The 18,928-nt window shown below is 55.1% G+C and overlaps 1 protein-coding gene across 1 annotated transcript in view; it reads right to left on the reverse strand.

Annotated features, from left to right (window-relative positions):
* Positions 1 to 2,165: 2,165 nt before the first annotated feature.
* The window catches only part of sarm1 (sterile alpha and TIR motif containing 1), an 84,541-nt gene continuing 67,778 nt past the window's right edge, over positions 2,166 to 18,928 (reverse strand). The window contains exons 8-9 of the mRNA XM_085964664.1: positions 3,411 to 3,532; positions 2,166 to 2,697 (exon numbers count right to left, since the gene is read on the reverse strand). Coding sequence (XP_085820790.1) covers positions 2,565 to 2,697; positions 3,411 to 3,532 — 255 coding nt within the window. The 3' untranslated portion in view covers positions 2,166 to 2,564. The remainder of the gene's footprint in view (positions 2,698 to 3,410; positions 3,533 to 18,928) is intronic.

Genomic DNA, 18,928 nt, shown 5'->3' on the forward strand with positions numbered 1-18,928 from the left:
CAAGGAGCACTTGAGAAAGTCCGAGAGCGTCGGCTCTGGCTCAGTGGGCAGCACTCTCGCCTCAGAGTCAGAAGGTTGTGGATTCGAGTCCCACTCCAGAGGCTTGAGCACAAAAATTTAGGCTAACATTCCAGACGGAATTTTCTCAAGGGAGGCGGGGTGGGGGTCCTCCAAGGCGGGCGGGAAACCCGGGAAGCCGGTCCGACTTTAAAGGCAGGGCCTGATTTGAATGTCAGGCCTCAGATTCCCGCCCGCAGTCAGCCAGCCTCTCAATCTGGCCTCAGAAGTGAGGGGCTCACAGGGGGGGGAAATCGGGCATCACGGGTGGGTATTCGGGGATCGCAGGAAGGGATCGGGAGTTTGGGGGACGCGGGCAGGGCTCGAGGTGGGGATCGGGGGACGCGGGGAGGAATCTGGGGACGCGGGGAGGAATCTAGGAATGCGGGGGGGGGATCTAGGATCGCGGGGGGTGGGGGAGACAATCAGCAGTGGTCGGGGATCAGGCTGGGCGGGTTGGCCAGGCATCAGCAGGGGGTGAGAGAGGATTGTAAAAGATCCCAGGGCACTATTCCGAAGAAGAGCAGGGGAGTTCTCCCCAGTGTCCTGGCCAATATTTATCCCTCAACCAACATCACTAAAAACAGATGATCTGGTCATTATCACATTGCTGTTTGTGGGAGCTTGCTGTGTGGAAATTAGCTGCCGCGTTTCTTACATTACAACAGTGACTACACTTCAAAAATACTTCATTGGCTGTAAAGCACTTTGGGACGTCCTGAGGTTGAGAAAGGCGCTATAGAAATGCGAGTTCTTTTGTTCTGAGACCCACGAGTTAGTGTGTGGGTGAATTTGAACGCTCGGTTTTTCTGCATTTCACACAATGTCCTCACGCTGTGACACTGCCGCTGTAGTGAACTTTAGTCAGCGCGTTTCCGATTGCGCAGAGATCGCGAAGTGTCTGAGCGCGTTAGTTTCTTACTGCAGGAGACAAAAGAGGAGTCGAACAGTGAGGTGCGTAATTTTAGAATCTCTCGTGAGGGATTTTATTAAAGACCCATGAAGAGATCTCTTTACAAAATCAACTGCAAACATTCTCTCGCCCTAAATTACACTCTTAATAGTTCAGCGGCACTTGCATTGCGGTATTAGAGGGAGTCATTCTAACCTAACCCACCCGGGGCAATGGGAGAGGGTCGAAGGCAATGGAGAGTAAATGCGGGCGGGGTGTAAAGTGGGTGTCCGTCCCGTACCCGCCCCATTCCCGCTGTGAGGGTTCAGTTAAAGCTACTCCCAGAGAGTTGAGAAAGGCACAGGAACTATCAGTAGGGACGGAAAATCCATGGGTAAGTACTAAAGTTCGCGAGGTCAGGAGATGTTCCTTAATTAACAAGCCATGGACTGGCACTCACCTTCCCCCAGAGGCTGCATATGGCAGGGCAAGCTATCGGTCTGGGCGGGGGTGTAAGAGAGACGAGCAAGGGACGGGGAGACCAAGATGCAGAGACGGAGGGAGGGACCAAGATCCCACAAAGGAGCAAAGGGATAACAGAGAACCTGAGAGACTGAAAATCCTGAGAGGAGCGAGGCCGAGACCCTGCAAGGGGAGGGAGTGAGAAACTCGAATCCCCAGACAAAGGGGAGCAAGTGTGCGAGAAACCGTGACTCCGCAAGGGGGAGAGAGACGGAAACCCTGCGGGGGAGAGCAGCTGAATTTGAGGGAGGGGAGCCTGGAGAAGTGATGGGGACAGCGGGAATGGCAGGGAGCACGGTGAGAGTGACCCTGAGTGTGAATCACTGACCCACCAGAATAAAACAAGCGCTCCCTCCACTCAACCCTGGAGAGTCACCCTTTGGGGATTGGCAATATTGTGTGTGAGTGAGAGTGTGTTTGTGTGAGTGGTGGGTGTGTGCGCGTGAGTGTGTGGGTGAGAGTGGTGTGTGTGTGTGCGCGTGAGAGTGTGAGTGTGAGAGGTGTGTGCGAGTGGTGAGAGGTGTGGGTGAGAGTGGTGTGTGAGAATGTGTGTGGGTGAGAGTGAGTGAGTGTGTATGAATGTGTGAGAGTGTGTGTGTGATTGTGAGACTGAAAGTGTGTGTGTGTGGCGGGTCACTGGGTTCCCGGGAACAATCCGCACTCTCGTGGGGATTAACCCTGGGGGGGGGGGGGGGGGGGGGGTCTCCAGCTCTCTAACTAAAACTTGTCTCGTCCGCCACTAAAGTAGCTGAGGTTCAGTGCATTGGTCAGAAGTCGGGAGATCTGCAGAAATCCCATTCACATTATTGCCAGAATAAACGAAACAACAGCAATGATTAAAAAACCCAGGCACCCTCGCTTCACTTCCCCATTCCGGCTTGCTGGAAAACGGCAGTGCCTCGCTCCAACACGGGAGCAGCTGCCTCCACACGTCACACCACCGTTCACTGGTAGCGACCAGCGGCCCTCAAACACCGATCGGCCGTCACCAGCTGCAGCAGCATCCATGTGAGGAAGCACAGATGCGTGGATTCTGTTGGCAGAGCAGGAGTTCCGGGGTTGTCTCGTGCACGGGAAGTGGGCGGCGGCAGGTTTAGGCGCTCGCTAGGCTTGCCTGTGGTGCAGCGTTGCTGGCGTCCGCCGGGACCGCGCAATTATTTTGTGACGGAGTTTGGAGGAACCGCAGGATCTTCTCGATACTGGCATCCTGGTACTCGTGAGACCACCTGCGTCGGGGAGAGAAAATAAATGACGACAGCTTTATATCGCACCTTTAACGTAGTAAAACATCCCAAGGCAATTCACAGGAGCGAAATCAGACAAAAATTTGACACCGAGCCACATAAGGAGAAATTAGGACAAATGACCAAAAGCTTGGTCAAAGAGGTCGGTTTTAAGGAGCGTCTTAAAGGAGGAGAGAGAGGCGGAGAGGTTTAGGGAGGTGAAGAAAGGACACAAATAAACAGGTAAACAGTACAACGGTTGTAGACAGTAAATAGAGAATCACAAACACTACGAAACCTAACGAGAGTGATTAGTAAACAGGGTACATAAACGGAGAGTGAACACGTAAACACTACAAAAGGTAACGGGATCAGACTGTACCTCAGTCCAAGGCTGGAATACCCAAGACATGTTCAATCTGCCTCCTGATTATTTCCGATTGGTCAGTATTTGGGGTGAGATGAGGTGGGGTGGGAGGAGGCTCATGTGGAGCATTGACCAGTTGGTTGCAATGGCCTGTTTCTGTGCGGTACATTCTATGCACAGTAAGACGATGAGCCAAGCGAACGAAACTCGCCATCCCCCCACCCCGCCCCCCTCGTGCGGAGTTGGGGATCGAAGGCAGGTCACCCGCGCAACCTCTTGGGCGCCGGAATTGGCGCCAGACGGGCAGACAATGCGATGACGTGGAGCGGAGACGGGAAGCCGCACTTACTTGATGCCGTTGAATTTGAGGATCCCTCGCATGTCCTCGGGCAGGGAGTTGGGGTCGGGCCACGTGAAATGGTCGGCCACAGGAACAATGTTCTTGCTGGAGTTCATTGCCACGACGATCTCCTGCGACACATTCACAGAAACTTGAGTCAGTCCGTGCAAAAACCGGGCATCAGAACAAGGTGCAGCTCGGAAAAAAATATCTCTGTATACAGCAGAGCGTCAGCACGGCTATAGTCAGCTCGGTATAGTTAAAGCGCCCCACACACACATCCCTTCAGGTTTATGTAGGTTAAGTTTCAGCTTGGCGACACCCTGCACTGTGCCAATGTGACATTTCCACTTCCCTCACCACAGAATCTACAACTGGTCCGTGCTCCACACGAGCCTCCTCCCACCCCTCTTCACCTCACCCTATCAACATATTCCTTTCTCCCTCATGTACTCGTCTAGCTTCCCCTTAAATGCATCCAACTGTCCTCATCCCTGCCGAGGGAGATCGCTTATTATGGGCTGTGAGCCCCATGCCGACTGAAAACTGGATGGTGTCCGGCCAAATTCATTTCATGTGGGACCCTCCCGGACGGCAGGAGAGAGGGAGTCATTCCCCCCACCCGCAAACGCCTCAAGTCGAGTCTAGATTTGAACCCAAGCTCCAGAGGTGAGTGGACAGTCCATACTAGCGGCTGCGAATCTTGCATATCACCAGCGCACATCACGGGTAGCCTGTCTTTATTTTCCTGTATGAGCTGGCAGCGGGTGAAATTCCCCCAGCGTGCACTTGGAAAGTTAACCCCCGTAGCTTATCTCGCTGCCCTCCCGTCTCTCAGAAATCTACTGGTGATCTTGCATTGGATGCACACTTCCTGTACACAAACCACACTTCCTGTTGTCACAATTTTTGGTCATGCTTTTCTGTCAACTGTTGTAAATTGCTCTGTCAACTTTTTCTATTCAATTATACTATGTCAACAGTCACGGTGTAATAGTGTGCTTTGGCCACTAGGTGGCTGTGGTGTAAATTTTTGAAGACTCTCCCCCGACTGAGTTACCATCCTGTACTTGTAAAAACAAAACTCATGAACTGGTTAACGGCAGTTTACAAGTTAGTAACGACACCAGCACTAACTGAAAATGACATTCCCTGCTGTACATGGGCACCGTAACTGAGTGATGTGCCTCAATAATCCCGAGACTCGATGTTAGCGAAACAACAAGGCTTTTATTAACTTAGAAGATAACACGCAGTGGAGAGAGGTATCTTCCCTGGAGGTCTGCAGTACTGGCTGTGAGGTCAGACTGAGCTGGCTTACATAGAGGCCAGGTATGGGCGGAGCCCTACACACAACACATTCCATACATTCCAATACACAATACAATGGTGAGGAGAAACCTGAAACCAACCACAGTCACAGGCAATACAATGGTAAGGGGGAACCTGAAACCAACCACAGTCACAGGCAGTGATGAATGGAATATTTCATCACATTCACCCCTTCTATAGATTTAGTCTGTTCGGGGGTTTGGTAGTCCTCTGCGACCGACGTGGCTGTTGTGGTGTCGGCTGGGTGTCCCCGGTGGCCTCCTGGGTCTCTGCCGGGGGTGCCGCCAGGGTTGTTGAAGGGGTAGTTGGTGGGGGTGCCGTTGGTCGATGTTCTTCCGGGGGTGATGAAAGAGTAGTGGGTGGGTAAGAGTTGCTGTGGTCGTTGTTGCTGCTATTGCCGTGGTTGTTGTCGTTACCGGCTGGGGCGACGTCTTTTATTGACACGGTGTCCTTCCTTCCGTCGGCGTGCCGGACATACGCGTATTGGGGGTTGGCGTGGAGTAGGTGCACTGGCTCCACGAGAGGGTCCATCTTATGGCCCCTCACATGCCTTCGCACGAATACCGGACCCGGGGTGGAGAGCCATGACGGCATGGATACGCCTGAGGTGGATTTCCGGGGGAAGCTAAACATTCGTTCATGAGGCGTGGCATTAGTGGCAGTACACAATAGCGACCGTATCGAATGGAGCACATCTGAGAGGACTTCCTGCCAGCGGGAGATAGGGAGGCCCTTGGTCCTTAGAGCTAGAGTGACTGCTTTCCATACTGTCCCGTTCTCTCGCTCCACTTGACCGTTACCCCGGGGGTTGTAGCTGGTGGTACGGCTCGTGGCGATACCCCTGGACAGCATCTACTGGCGTAGCTCTTCACTCATGAAGGACGCCCCCCTATCTGTGTGGATGTAGCTCGGCATACCGAACAGGCAGAACAGGCTGTTGAGGCATTTAATGACCGTGGCGCTGGTCATGTCTGGGCAGGGGAAGGCGAATGGGAACCGGGAGTATTCGTCCACAATGTTCAGGAAGTAAACATTGCGGTCGACGGACGGGAGGGGGCCCTTGAAATCTAAGCTGAGCCGCTCAAAGGGCCGTGTAGCTTTGATTAAGTGGGCTCTATCAGGGTGGTAGAACCGAGGCTTGCACTCAGCGCAAGTGTGGCAGTTCCTGGTCAGAGACCGAACTTCCTCAATCGAGTAGGGTAAGTTGCGGGACTTTATGAAGTGGAACAGCCGCGTGACCCCTGGGTGGCAGAGGTCGTTGTGGAGGGTCTGTAGCCGATCCCCGGTGGCGCTGGCACACATCCCTCGTGAGAGGGCATCTGGGGATTCGTTAAGGGCCCCTGGCCGGTAAATGATGTCATACTCGAAGGTGGAGAGCTCGATCCGCCACCTAAGGATCTTATCATTTTTGATCTTCCCCCTCTGTTTATTATTGAACATAAACGCAACCGACCGCTGGTCGGTAAGTAGGGTGAAGCGTTTGCCGGCTAGGTAGTGGCGCCAGTGGCGCACTGCCTCCACGATGGCTTGGGCCTCCTTTTCCACGGAGGAGTGTCTGATCTCGGGCCCTTGGAGGGTCCTTGAGAAGAAAGCTACGGGCCGCCCCGCCTGGTTGAGGGTGGCCGCCAAGGCAAAGTCAGACGCATCACTTTCCACTTGAAATGGAGTGTTCTCGTCCACTGCCCTTAGCGTGGCCCGCTCAATATCCTGCTTAATGCTTTTGAAGGCGGCGTGGGCCTCAGCAGAGAGCGGAAAAGAGGATGCTTTCAAGAGGGGGCGGGCTTTGTCGGAGTAGTTGGGGACCCATTGGGAATAATAAGAAAATAACCCCAGGCACCTTTTCAGGGCTTTGGGAGTGTTGGGCAGGGGCAGCTCCCGTAGGGGGCGCAATCGGTCGGGGTCTGGTCCGATTTCCCCATTCTCCACCACGCTGCCTAGTATGCAGAGGCGCGTGGTGTTGAAAACGCACTTGTCCTCGTTGTAGGTGAGGTTGAGTTTTTGTGCGGTTTTCAGGAACCTCTCGAGGTTCGAGTCATGATCCTGCTGGTTGTGACCGCAGATGGTGACGTTGTCGAGGTAGGGGAAGGTTGCCTGCAAGTGGTGGTCATCAACCATGCGATCCATCTCCCTCTGGAAGACCGAGACCCCATTCGTCACCCCAAAGGGGACTCTGAGGAATTGGTAGAGGCGTCCGTTCGCCTCGAAGGCGGTGTACGGGCGGTCCTCTGGTCTGATAGGGAGCTGGTGGTACGCTGACTTGAGGTCGATGGTGGAGAACACCCGGTATTGGGCGATTTGGTTCACCATTTCTGATATGCGGGGTAGCGGGTAGGCGTCTAGTTGGGTGTACCTGTTGATCGTTTGGCTATAGTCGATCACCATCCGTTTCTTCTCGCTACCCCTTACCACCACCACTTGGGCGCGCCACGGGCTATTGCTGCATTCAATAATGCGCTCTTTCAGGAGCCTGTCTCCCTCGGTTGCGATAAACCGCCTGTCCTCCCAGCTGTACCTCCTGCTTTTGGTCGCTATTGGCCAGCAGTTAGGGGTAAGGTTTGCGAATAGCAAAGGCGGCTTTACCTTCAGGGTAGCCAGGCCGCACACTGTGAGGGGCGGCTGGGACCCACCGTACTTGAGCGTGATGCTTTGGTGGTTGCACTGGAAATCCAGGCCCAAGATCACGCTCGCGCATAGATTCTTCATGATTAATACTTTAAAATTATCGTATACAGTCCCGTTAACGGACAATTGTACCGTGCAGTAACCCAGAATGGTCGATGTCTGGGTTTTATCAGCCATAGAGATGGTACCCCGAGTAGGGACCACCTTTAGGGAGAGTTGTCGTGCCAGTTCCGGGTGGATAAAACTCTCCGTGCTTCCACTGTCAATTAAACATTTAACCCCGCACCCGTTTACCTCGATGTCCACCATTGATTTGGATAGCGGGTGGGGCCTGGTCTGGTCCACTGTGACCGATGCCACTGTAGGGCCCTGATCGAGACAAGATGGCGTCCGCGCTGTCTGCTCACAAGATGGCGGACCCCACGAGGTCGGGCAAGATGGCGTCCAAGATGGCCGCTCCCACGGCGCACACGCGGCGGTGGCGGGTTTTGGTTTTCCAGCGGGGTTCCCTCTGCACACCTTCCCAAAGTGCCCCTTCTTACCGCACTTAAAGCAGGTGGTGCCTTTCGCCGGGCACAGGTTTCTGGTGTGCTTTGGCTGCCCGCAGAAGTAGCAGTTGGGTCCCCGACGCGGCGCGGCTGTCGTAGGGCTTCTGGGGGGAGAGCGGGGCCCCGACGGTGTCGGGCTGCCGGGTGGGGAAGATGCCTTCCAAGATGGCGGCGCCCTTGGTGCACACGTGGCAGCGTGGACGGCGCGGGCTGAAGAGTAGGCGTCCGAGTTTCTCTGGGCCACATCCAGGGATCGCGCGGTGTCCGCAGCCTGTTTCAGGTCCAATCCCGTTTTTTCCAGCAGTCTTTGCCGGATGTAAGTGGAGCTGAGGCCTGTGATAAAGGCATCGCGAACAAGCTCGTCGGTGTACACTGCGGCTTTTGCATCTCGGCACTTGCAGTCTTTGCCAAGCATTTTCAGGGTGCCTCGGAACTCCTCCACCGATTCCCCAGGTCGCTGTGCGCGAGTGGCGAGCAGATGCCTAGCATACACCTCATTCGTAGGCTGCTGGTAATGCGCCTTTAAGATGTCGCAGGCGGCCAGGTACATGTCAGCGTCTTGGATGAGGGGGTAAACCCGGTGGCTTACCCAATTCCGCAGAATTCCGAGTTTCATACTCGCAGCGTCCGTAGCGTCTTTGACGGCTGCGGAATTGTCCAGGAAGAATTCCATACACATAAACCAGTGTCCGAAGCGTGCTGATGCGTCCGGAGCATGCTGATCCAAATCCAAACATTCGGGTTTCAGGAGTTGGTCCATTGTGTTGAAAAATAAGTTAATAAAATTGATGTGCCTCAATAATCCCGAGACTCGATGTTAGCGAAACAACAAGGCTTTTATTAACTTAGAAGATAACACGCAGTGGAGAGAGGTATCTTCCCTGGAGGTCTGCAGTACTGGCTGTGAGGTCAGACTGAGCTGGCTTACATAGAGGCCAGGTATGGGCGGAGCCCTACACACAACACATTCCATACATTCCAATACACAATACAATGGTGAGGAGAAACCTGAAACCAACCACAGTCACAGGCAATACAATGGTAAGGGGGAACCTGAAACCAACCACAGTCACAGGCAGTGATGAATGGAATATTTCATCACACTGATCACATCGACTGGCAAGATTAGCACCAGTCCAAACGTACGGCAACATCCGGACTGTGCAGAAGATGCAAGTACACGTTCCAAACACAGTGACTCTCACTGGGGTACGGGTTCCACACACACTGACTCTCGCTGGGGTACGGGTTCCACACACACTGACTCTCACTGGGGTACGGGTTCCACAGACACTGACTCTCACTGGGGTACAGGTTACACAGACACTGACTCTCACTGGGGTACGTGTTCCACAGACACTAACTCTCACTGGGGTACGGGTTCCACAGGCACTGACTCTCACTGGGGTACAGGTTCCACAGACACTGACTCTCACTGGGGTACGTGTTCCACAGACACTGGTTCTCACTGGGGTATGGGTTCCACAGGCACTGACTCTCACTGGGGTACGGCTTCCACAGACACTGATTCTCACTGGGGTACGGGTTCCACAGACACTGACTCTCACTGGGGTACAGGTTCCACAGGCACTGACTCTCACTGAGGTACGGTTTCCCAGGCACTGACTCTCACTGGGGTACGGGTTCCACAGGCACTGACTCTCACTGGGGTACAGGTTCCACAGAAACTGACTCTCACTGGAGTACGGGTTCCACAGACACTGACTCTCACTGAGGTATGGGTTCCACAGGCACTGATTCTCACTGGGGTACGGGTTCCACAAACATTGACTCTCACTGGGGTACAGGTTCCACAGACACTGACTCTCACTGGGGGACGGTTTCCCAGGCACAGACTTTCACTGAGATACGGGTTCCACACACACTGACTCTCACTGGGGTACAGGTTCCACAGAAACTGACTCTCACTGGGGTACGGGTTCCACAGGCACTGACTCTCACTGGGGTACAGGTTCCACTGGCACTGACTCTCACTGGGTTACGGGTTCCACAGACACTGACTCTCACTGGGGTACGGGTTCCACAGACACTGACTCTCACTGGGATACGAGTTCCACAGACACTGACTCTCACTGGGGTACGGGATCCACAGACACTGACTCTCACTGGGGTACAGGTTCCACAGACACTGATTCTCACTGGGGTACTGGTTCCACAGGCACTGACTCTCACTGGGGTACAGTTCCACAGACACTGACTCTCACTGGGATACGAGTTCCACAGACACTGACTCTCACTGGGGTACAGGTTCCACAGACACTGACTCTCACTGGGGTACGGGTTCCACAGACACTGACTCTCACTGGGGTATGGGTTCCACAGGCACTGACTCTCACTGGGGTACTGGTTCCACAGACACTGACTCTCACTGGGATACGGGTTCCACACACACTGACTCTCACTGCGGTACGGGTTCCACATTATCCTCCAGTACTTCACCCAAATGTCCTTTCTGAGTTTTGACAGTAAATGTCGGGATAATCCACCCTGCTCCTGTCCTCACCCAGAATCTGCAACACACACCCTTTCCAGCAGGGGTCACTGGACGGGGATCGGGAACCGGAGACCTGGTTTACAACCAATGTTCCCAATAAACTGTGCGGCCGCTCGGCACTGCTGGGACCTGCGCAGCCAGCTTGTAAATGAATAAACCGCACTAGCACGGTATCTTGAATGGGGGCCGCGCGTGGCAAAAAAAATTTGCTCGGATTATTTGCACAAACACCTTTGCAGTCTCCAGTGCATGCGCGCGGTATAGTGGAGCCGCGCATGTACAGTACCCAACAGTGCTGCAGCTGCGACCTGGACACTGGGCCAACGCTTTCCTTGGAGGGAGAGAAAGAGGAGATCGGAGGAATAGGTGGTCAGGAATTGGGTGGGGCGGACGGGGGGGCGGGTGTAAAGAGCACGGAGAACACAGTGGGGATGGGGGAAGAACGTGATCCAGGTCTATGGGGAGGGGGAATGAGAGCGAGAACGTGATCCAGGTCTATGGGGGGTGGGGAATGAGAGCGAGAACATGATCCAGATGGGAAGACGGATCACGTTCTTCCACCCCCACCTCCTTTATACCCGCACCACCTTCTCCCTCTCCTCCCCCGAGACTGGTTGATTTCTCGGAAAGCTCGGTGCGTGTGTGGCAAGCGACATCATTGGACTGGACGAAATCCGGAAGTATTGACACTGTCACTATTCACTTCATACCCAGTAAACCTGTCAACAGTCCTTGACCCACACACAATGCCCCATCTATGGGGCAGGGGAAGGTCAGGAACCCGGGGTGAAGGTCAGGAAACCGGGGCGAAGGTCAGGAACCCTGGGCGAAGGTCAGGAACCCGGGGGGAAGGTCAGGAACCCGGGGTGAAGGTCAGGAACTTGTTGGGGGGTGGGGGTCGCGGGGGGGAGAAGGTCCCAGCCCGCGAGGTGATTACTTAGGCAGGCAGGATCTAATTACACATTCTCGATAAACTGCTGAGTGTGTCGTGTCCTCCAAGGGGACCAATCAGAAATCTGGTGTTGCAAATAGATGCGACCAAAAATATTAGAGTTTAACTACAGCCTTAGAATCACAGAGGAGCACAGCACAGAAGGAGGCCTTTCGGCCCATCGAGTCTGTGCCGGCTCCCCCGAAGAGCAATCCAGTTAGTCCCCCTCCCCCGCCCTTTCCCATATCCCTGCAATTTTTTCTCCTTCCAAGTATTTATCCAATTCCCTTTTGAAGGCTCCTATTGAATCTGTATCCACCATCCTATCAGGCAGCGCATTCCAAATCCTAACCACTCGCTGCGCAAATTTTTTTTTCCCTCATGTCGCCTCTGGTTCTTTTGCCAATCACCTTAAATCTGGTTATCGACCTTTCACCCATTGGAAACAGTTTCTCTTTATTTACTCTATCTAAACCCTTCATGATTTTGAACACCTCTATCAAATCTCCTCTTAGCCTTCTCTGCTCCAAGGAGAACAATCCCCGTTTCTCCAGTCTATCCACGTAACTGTATTGCCTCATCCCTGGAGCCATTCTAGTAAATCTCTTCTGCACCCTCTCCAAAACCTTCAGGTCCTTCCTAAAGTGCGGTGCCCAGAATTGGACACAATACTCCAGCTGGGGCCGAACTAGTGTTCTATAAAGGTTTAGCATAACTTCCTGGCTTTTGTACTCTATGCCTCTATTTATAAAGCCCAGCATCCCATTACTGCTTTATTAACTGCTTTCTTAACCTGTCCTGCCACCTTTGAAGATTTGCGCACTGCTGTCTGAAACTAGGTAAGGCCGCACAGACTGATCCCGGGACACCCCTGGTCTCCGTGGCTCAACACTGCCCCCTACATTGTGCAGCCGGTATTGGATGAAGTAAATGAGAGGCTTCTAAAACTTTCAAACACGTGGATGTCCTGTTGTGCCTGCTCGTATCAAATTGGAATTTATAACAACAACTTGCATTTATCCAGCGCCTTTAATGTAGTAAAACGTCCCAAGGTGTTTCACAGGAGTGATTATCAAACAAAATTTGACACTAAGCCACATAAAGAGATATTAGGACAGGAGACGAAAAGCTTGGTCAAAGAGGTCGGTTTTAAGGAGTGTCTTAAAGGAGGAGAGAGAGGCAGAGAGGTTTAGGGAGGGAATTCCAGAGCTCGGGGCCCAGGCAGCTGAAGGCACGGCCGCCAATGGTGTAGCGATGGGAATCGGGGGATGTGCAAGATGCCAGAATTGGAGGAGCGCAGAGATCTTGGAGAGTTGTGGGGCTGGAGGAGGTTACAGAGATAGGGAGGGTCGAGGCTAGGGAGGGATTTGAAATCAAGGGATGCAAGTTTTAAAATCGAGGCGCTGCTGGACTGGGAGCCAATGTAGCTCAGCGAGCACAGGGGGTGACAGGTGAACGGGACTCGATACAGATATTCTCTTTGGCAGTCAATCTGTGTTTAAAGCGTCATGTCTCTTTAAGATCACAAAGACGACTTGCCGAAAATCTTAGGGTCAATTTAATTCCTATTGGTGAGTAAAGTTTATAAACTGGCGGATCCTGGTATATTTTGGCCCCAACTCAGAATAAATAAGCACAAATAGGAACACAGGAACAGGAGGAGGCCATTCAGCCCCTCGAGCCTGTTACACAGGAACAGGAGGAGGCCCATTCAGCCCCTCGAGCCTGTTACACAGGAACAGGAGGAGCTCATTCAGTCCCTCGAGCCTGTTACACAGGAACAGGAGGCCATTCAGCCCCCTCGAGCCTGTTACATGGGAACAGGAGGAGGCCATTCAGCCCCTCGAGCCTGTTACACAGGAACAGGAGGAGGCCATTCTGCCCCTCGAGCCTGTTACACAGGAACAGGAGGAGGCCGTTCAGCCCCTCGAGCCTGTTACACGGGAACAGGAGGAGGCCATTCAGCCCCTCGAGCCTGTTACACAGGAACAGGAAGAGCCCATTCAGTCCCTCGAGCCTGTTACACAGGAACAGGAGGAGCCCATTCAGTCCCTCGAGCCTGTTACACAGGAACAGGAGGAGGCCATTCAGCCCCTCGAGCCTGTTACACAGGAACAGGAGGAGCCCATTCAGTCCCTCGAGCCTGTTACACAGGAACAGGGGAAGGCCATTCAGCCCCTCAAGCCTGTTACACAGGAACAGGAGGCCATTCAGCCCCTCGAGCCTGTTACACAGGAACAGGAGGAGGCCGTTCAGCCCTTCGAGCCTGTTACACGGGAACAGGAGGAGGCCATTCTGCCCCTCGAGCCTGATACACAGGAACAGGAGGAGACCATTCAGCCCCTCGAGCCTGTTACACGGGAACAGGGGGAGGCCATTCAGCCCCTCAAGCCTGTTACACGGGAACAGGAGGAGGCCATTCAGCCCCTCGAGCCTGTTACACAGGAACAGGAGGAGGCCCATTAAGCCCCTCGAGCTTGTTACACAGGAACAGGAGGAGGTCATTCAGCCCCTCGAGCCTGTTACACAGGAACAGGAGGAGGCCATTCAGCCCCTCGAGCCTGTTACACAGGAACGGAGGCCATTCAGCGCCTCGAGCCTGTTACACAGGAGGAGGCCCATTCAGCCGCTCGAGCCTGTTACACAGGAACAGGAGGAGGCCATTCAGCCCCTCGAGCCTGTTACACTGGAACAGGGGGAGGCCATTCAGCCGCTCGAGCCTGTTACACAGGAACAGGAGGAGGCCGTTCAGCCCTTCGAGCCTGTTACACGGGAACAGGAGGAGGCCATTCTGCCCCTCGTGCCTGTTACACAGGAACAGGAGGAGGCCCATTCAGCCCCTCGAGCCTGTTACACAAGAACAGAAGGAGGCCATTCAGCCCCCCGAGCCTGTTACACAGGAACAGAAGGAGGCCATTCAGCCCCTCGAGCCTGTTACACAGGAACAGGAGGAGGCCATTCAGCCCCTCGAGCCTGTTACACGAGAACAGGAGGAGGCCATTCAGGCCCTCGAGCCTGTTACAGTGGAACAGGAGGAGGCCATTCAGCCGCTCGAGCCTGTTACACAGGAACAGGAGGCCATTCAGCCCCTCGAGCCTGTTACACAGGAACATGAGGAGGCCGTTCAGCCCTTCGAGCCTGTTACACAGGAACAGGAGGAGGCCATTCAGCCCCTCGAGCCTGTTACACAGGAACAGGAGGAGGCCATTCAGCCCCTCGAGCCTGTTACACGGGAACAGGAGGAGGCCATTCAGCCCCTCGAGCCTGTTACACAGGAACAGGAGGAGGCCATTCAGCCCCTCGAGCCTGTTACACGAGAACAGGAGGAGGCCATTCAGCCCCTCGAGCCTGTTACACTGGAACAGGAGGAGGCCATTCAGCCGCTCGAGCCTGTTGCACAGGAACAGGGGGCCATTCAGCCCCTCGAGCCTGTTACACAGGAACAGGAGGAGGCCCATTCAGCCCCTCGAGCCTGTTACACTGGAACAGGAGGAGGCCCATTCAGCCCCTCGAGCCTGTTACACAGGAACAGAAGGAGGCCATTCAGCCCCTCGAACCTGTTACACAGGAACAGGAGGAGGCCATTCAGCCCCTCGAGCCTGTTACACGAGAACAGGAGGAGGCCATTCAGCCCCTCGAGCCTGTTACAGTGGAACAGGAGGAGGCCATTCAGCCGCTCAAGCCTGTTACACAGGAACAGGAGGAGGCCATTCAGCCCTTCGAGCCTGTTACACGGGAACAGGAGGAGGCCATTCTGCCCCTCGAGCCTGATACACAGGAACAGGAGGAGGCCATTCAGCCCCTCGAGCCTGTTACACGGGAACAGGGGGAGGCCATTCAGCCCCTCAAGCCTGTTACACGGGAACAGGAGGAGGCCATTCAGCCCCTCGAGCCTGTTACACAGGAACAGGAGGAGGCCCATTAAGCCCCTCGAGCTTGTTACACAGGAACAGGAGGAGGTCATTCAGCCCCTCGAGCCTGTTACACAGGAACAGGAGGAGGCCATTCAGCCCCTCGAACCTGTTACACAGGAACGGAGGCCATTCAGCGCCTCGAGCCTGTTACACAGGAGGAGGCCCATTCAGCCGCTCGAGCCTGTTACACAGGAACAGGAGGAGGCCATTCAGCCCCCTCGAGCCTGTTACACAGGAATAGGAGGAGGCCATTCAGCCCCTCGAGCCTGTTACACTGGAACAGGGGGAGGCCATTCAGCCGCTCGAGCCTGTTACACAGGAACAGGAGGAGTCCGTTCAGCCCTTCGAGCCTGTTACACGGGAACAGGAGGAGGCCATTCTGCCCCTCGAGCCTGTTGCACAAGAACAGAAGGAGGCCATTCAGCCCCCCGAGCCTGTTACACAGGAACAGAAGGAGGCCATTCAGCCCCTCGAGCCTGTTACACAGGAACAGGAGGAGGCCATTCAGCCCCTCGAGCCTGTTACACGAGAACAGGAGGAGGCCATTCAGCCCCTCGAGCCTGTTACAGTGGAACAGGAGGAGGCCATTCAGCCGCTCGAGCCTGTTACACAGGAACAGGAGGCCATTCAGCCCCTCGAGCCTGTTACACAGGAACAGGAGGAGGCCCATTCAGCCCCTCGAGCCTGTTACACTGGAACAGGAGGAGGCCATTCAGCCCCTCGAGCCTGTTACATGGGAACAGGTGGAGGCCGTTCAGCCCTTCGAGCCTGTTACACAGGAACAGGAGGAGGCCATTCAGCCCCTCGAGCCTGTTACACAGGAACAGGAGGAGGCCATTCAGCCCCTCGAGCCTGTTACACGGGAACAGGAGGAGGCCATTCAGCCCCTCGAGCCTGTTACACAGGAACAGGAGGAGGCCATTCAGCCCCTCGAGCCTGTTACACGAGAACAGGAGGAGGCCATTCAGCCCTTCGAGCCTGTTACACAGGAACAGGAGGAGGCCATTCAGCCCCTCGAGCCTGTTACACAGGAACAGGAGGATGCCATTCAGCCGCTCGAGCCTGTTACACAGGAACAGGAGGAGGCCATTCAGCCCCTCGAGCCTGTTACATGGGAACAGGTGGAGGCCGTTCAGCCCTTCGAGCCTGTTACACAGGAACAGGAGGAGGCCATTCAGCCCCTCGAGCCTGTTACACAGCAACAGGAGGAGGCCATTCAGCCCCTCGAGCCTGTTACATGGGAACAGGTGGAGGCCGTTCAGCCCTTCGAGCCTGTTACACAGGAACAGGAGGAGGCCATTCAGCCCCTCGAGCCTGTTACACAGGAACAGGAGGAGGCCATTCAGCCCCTCGAGCCTGTTACACGGGAACAGGAGGAGGCCATTCAGCCCCTCGAGCCTGTTACACAGGAACAGGAGGAGGCCATTCAGCCCCTCGAGCCTGTTACACGAGAACAGGAGGAGGCCATTCAGCCCCTCGAGCCTGTTACACTGGAACAGGAGGAGGCCATTCAGCCGCTCGAGCCTGTTGCACAGGAACAGGGGGCCATTCAGCCCCTCGAGCCTGTTACACAGGAACAGGAGGAGGCCCATTCAGCCCCTCGAGCCTGTTACACTGGAACAGGAGGAGGCCCATTCAGCCCCTCGAGCCTGTTACACAGGAACAGAAGGAGGCCATTCAGCCCCTCGAACCTGTTACACAGGAACAGGAGGAGGCCATTCAGCCCCTCGAGCCTGTTACACGAGAACAGGAGGAGGCCATTCAGCCCCTCGAGCCTGTTACAGTGGAACAGGAGGAGGCCATTCAGCCGCTCAAGCCTGTTACACAGGAACAGGAGGAGGCCATTCAGCCCTTCGAGCCTGTTACACGGGAACAGGAGGAGGCCATTCAGCCCCTCGAGCCTGTTACACGGGAACAGGGGGAGGCCATTCAGCCCCTCGAGCCTGTTACACGGGAACAGGGGGAGGCCATTCAGCCCCTCAAGCCTGTTACACGGGAACAGGAGGAGGCCATTCAGCCCCTCGAGCCTGTTACACAGGAACAGGAGGAGGCCCATTAAGCCCCTCGAGCTTGTTACACAGGAACAGGAGGAGGTCATTCAGCCCCTCGAGCCTGTTACACAGGAACAGGAGGAGGCCATTCAGCCCCTCGAACCTGTTACACAGGAACGGAGGCCATTCAGCGCCTCGAGCCTGTTACACAGGAGGAAGCCCATTCAGCCGCTCGAGCCTGTTACACAGGAACAGGAGGAGGCCATTCAGCCCCCTCGAGCCTGTTACACAGGAATAGGAGGAGGCCATTCAGCCCCTCGAGCCTGTTACACTGGAACAGGGGGAGGCCATTCAGCCGCTCGAGCCTGTTACACAGGAACAGGAGGAGTCCGTTCAGCCCTTCGAGCCTGTTACACGGGAACAGGAGGAGGCCATTCTGCCCCTCGAGCCTGTTGCACAAGAACAGAAGGAGGCCATTCAGCCCCCCGAGCCTGTTACACAGGAACAGAAGGAGGCCATTCAGCCCCTCGAGCCTGTTACACAGGAACAGGAGGAGGCCATTCAGCCCCTCGAGCCTGTTACACGAGAACAGGAGGAGGCCATTCAGCCCCTCGAGCCTGTTACAGTGGAACAGGAGGAGGCCATTCAGCCGCTCGAGCCTGTTACACAGGAACAGGAGGCCATTCAGCCCCTCGAGCCTGTTACACAGGAACAGGAGGAGGCCCATTCAGCCCCTCGAGCCTGTTACACTGGAACAGGAGGAGGCCATTCAGCCCCTCGAGCCTGTTACATGGGAACAGGTGGAGGCCGTTCAGCCCTTCGAGCCTGTTACACAGGAACAGGAGGAGGCCATTCAGCCCCTCGAGCCTGTTACACAGGAACAGGAGGAGGCCATTCAGCCCCTCGAGCCTGTTACACGGGAACAGGAGGAGGCCATTCAGCCCCTCGAGCCTGTTACACAGGAACAGGAGGAGGCCATTCAGCCCCTCGAGCCTGTTACACGAGAACAGGAGGAGGCCATTCAGCCCCTCGAGCCTGTTACACTGGAACAGGAGGAGGCCATTCAGCCGCTCGAGCCTGTTGCACAGGAACAGGGGGCCATTCAGCCCCTCGAGCCTGTTACACAGGAGCAGGAGGAGGCCCATTCAGCCCCTCGAGCCTGTTACACTGGAACAGGAGGAGGCCCATTCAGCCCCTCGAGCCTGTTACACAGGAACAGAAGGAGGCTATTCAGCCCCTCGAGCCTGTTACACAGGAACAGGAGGAGGCCATTCAGCCCCTCGAGCCTGTTACACGAGAACAGGAGGAGGCCATTCAGCCCCTCGAGCCTGTTACAGTGGAACAGGAGGAGGCCATTCAGCCGCTCAAGCCTGTTACACAGGAACAGGAGGAGGCCATTCAGCCCCTCGAGCCTGTTACACAGGAACATTGAGAGGGGATCTCATTGAAACTTATAAAATTCTAACAGGACTAGACAGACTAGATGCAGAAAGGATGTTCCCGATGGCGGGGGAGTCCAGAACCAGGGGTCACAGTCTAAGGATAAGTGGTAAGCCATTTAGGACAGAGATGAGGAGGAATTTCTTCACCCAGAGAATGGTGAATCTGTGGAATTCTCTACCACAGAAGGCAATTGAGGCCAATTCATTAAGTATATTCAAGAAGGAGTTAGAT

Source organism: Somniosus microcephalus, chromosome 22 (assembly GCF_052327205.1).
Source record: "Somniosus microcephalus isolate GS21.2 chromosome 22, FLI_Smic_1.0, whole genome shotgun sequence".
Classification (NCBI taxonomy): domain Eukaryota; kingdom Metazoa; phylum Chordata; class Chondrichthyes; order Squaliformes; family Somniosidae; genus Somniosus; species Somniosus microcephalus.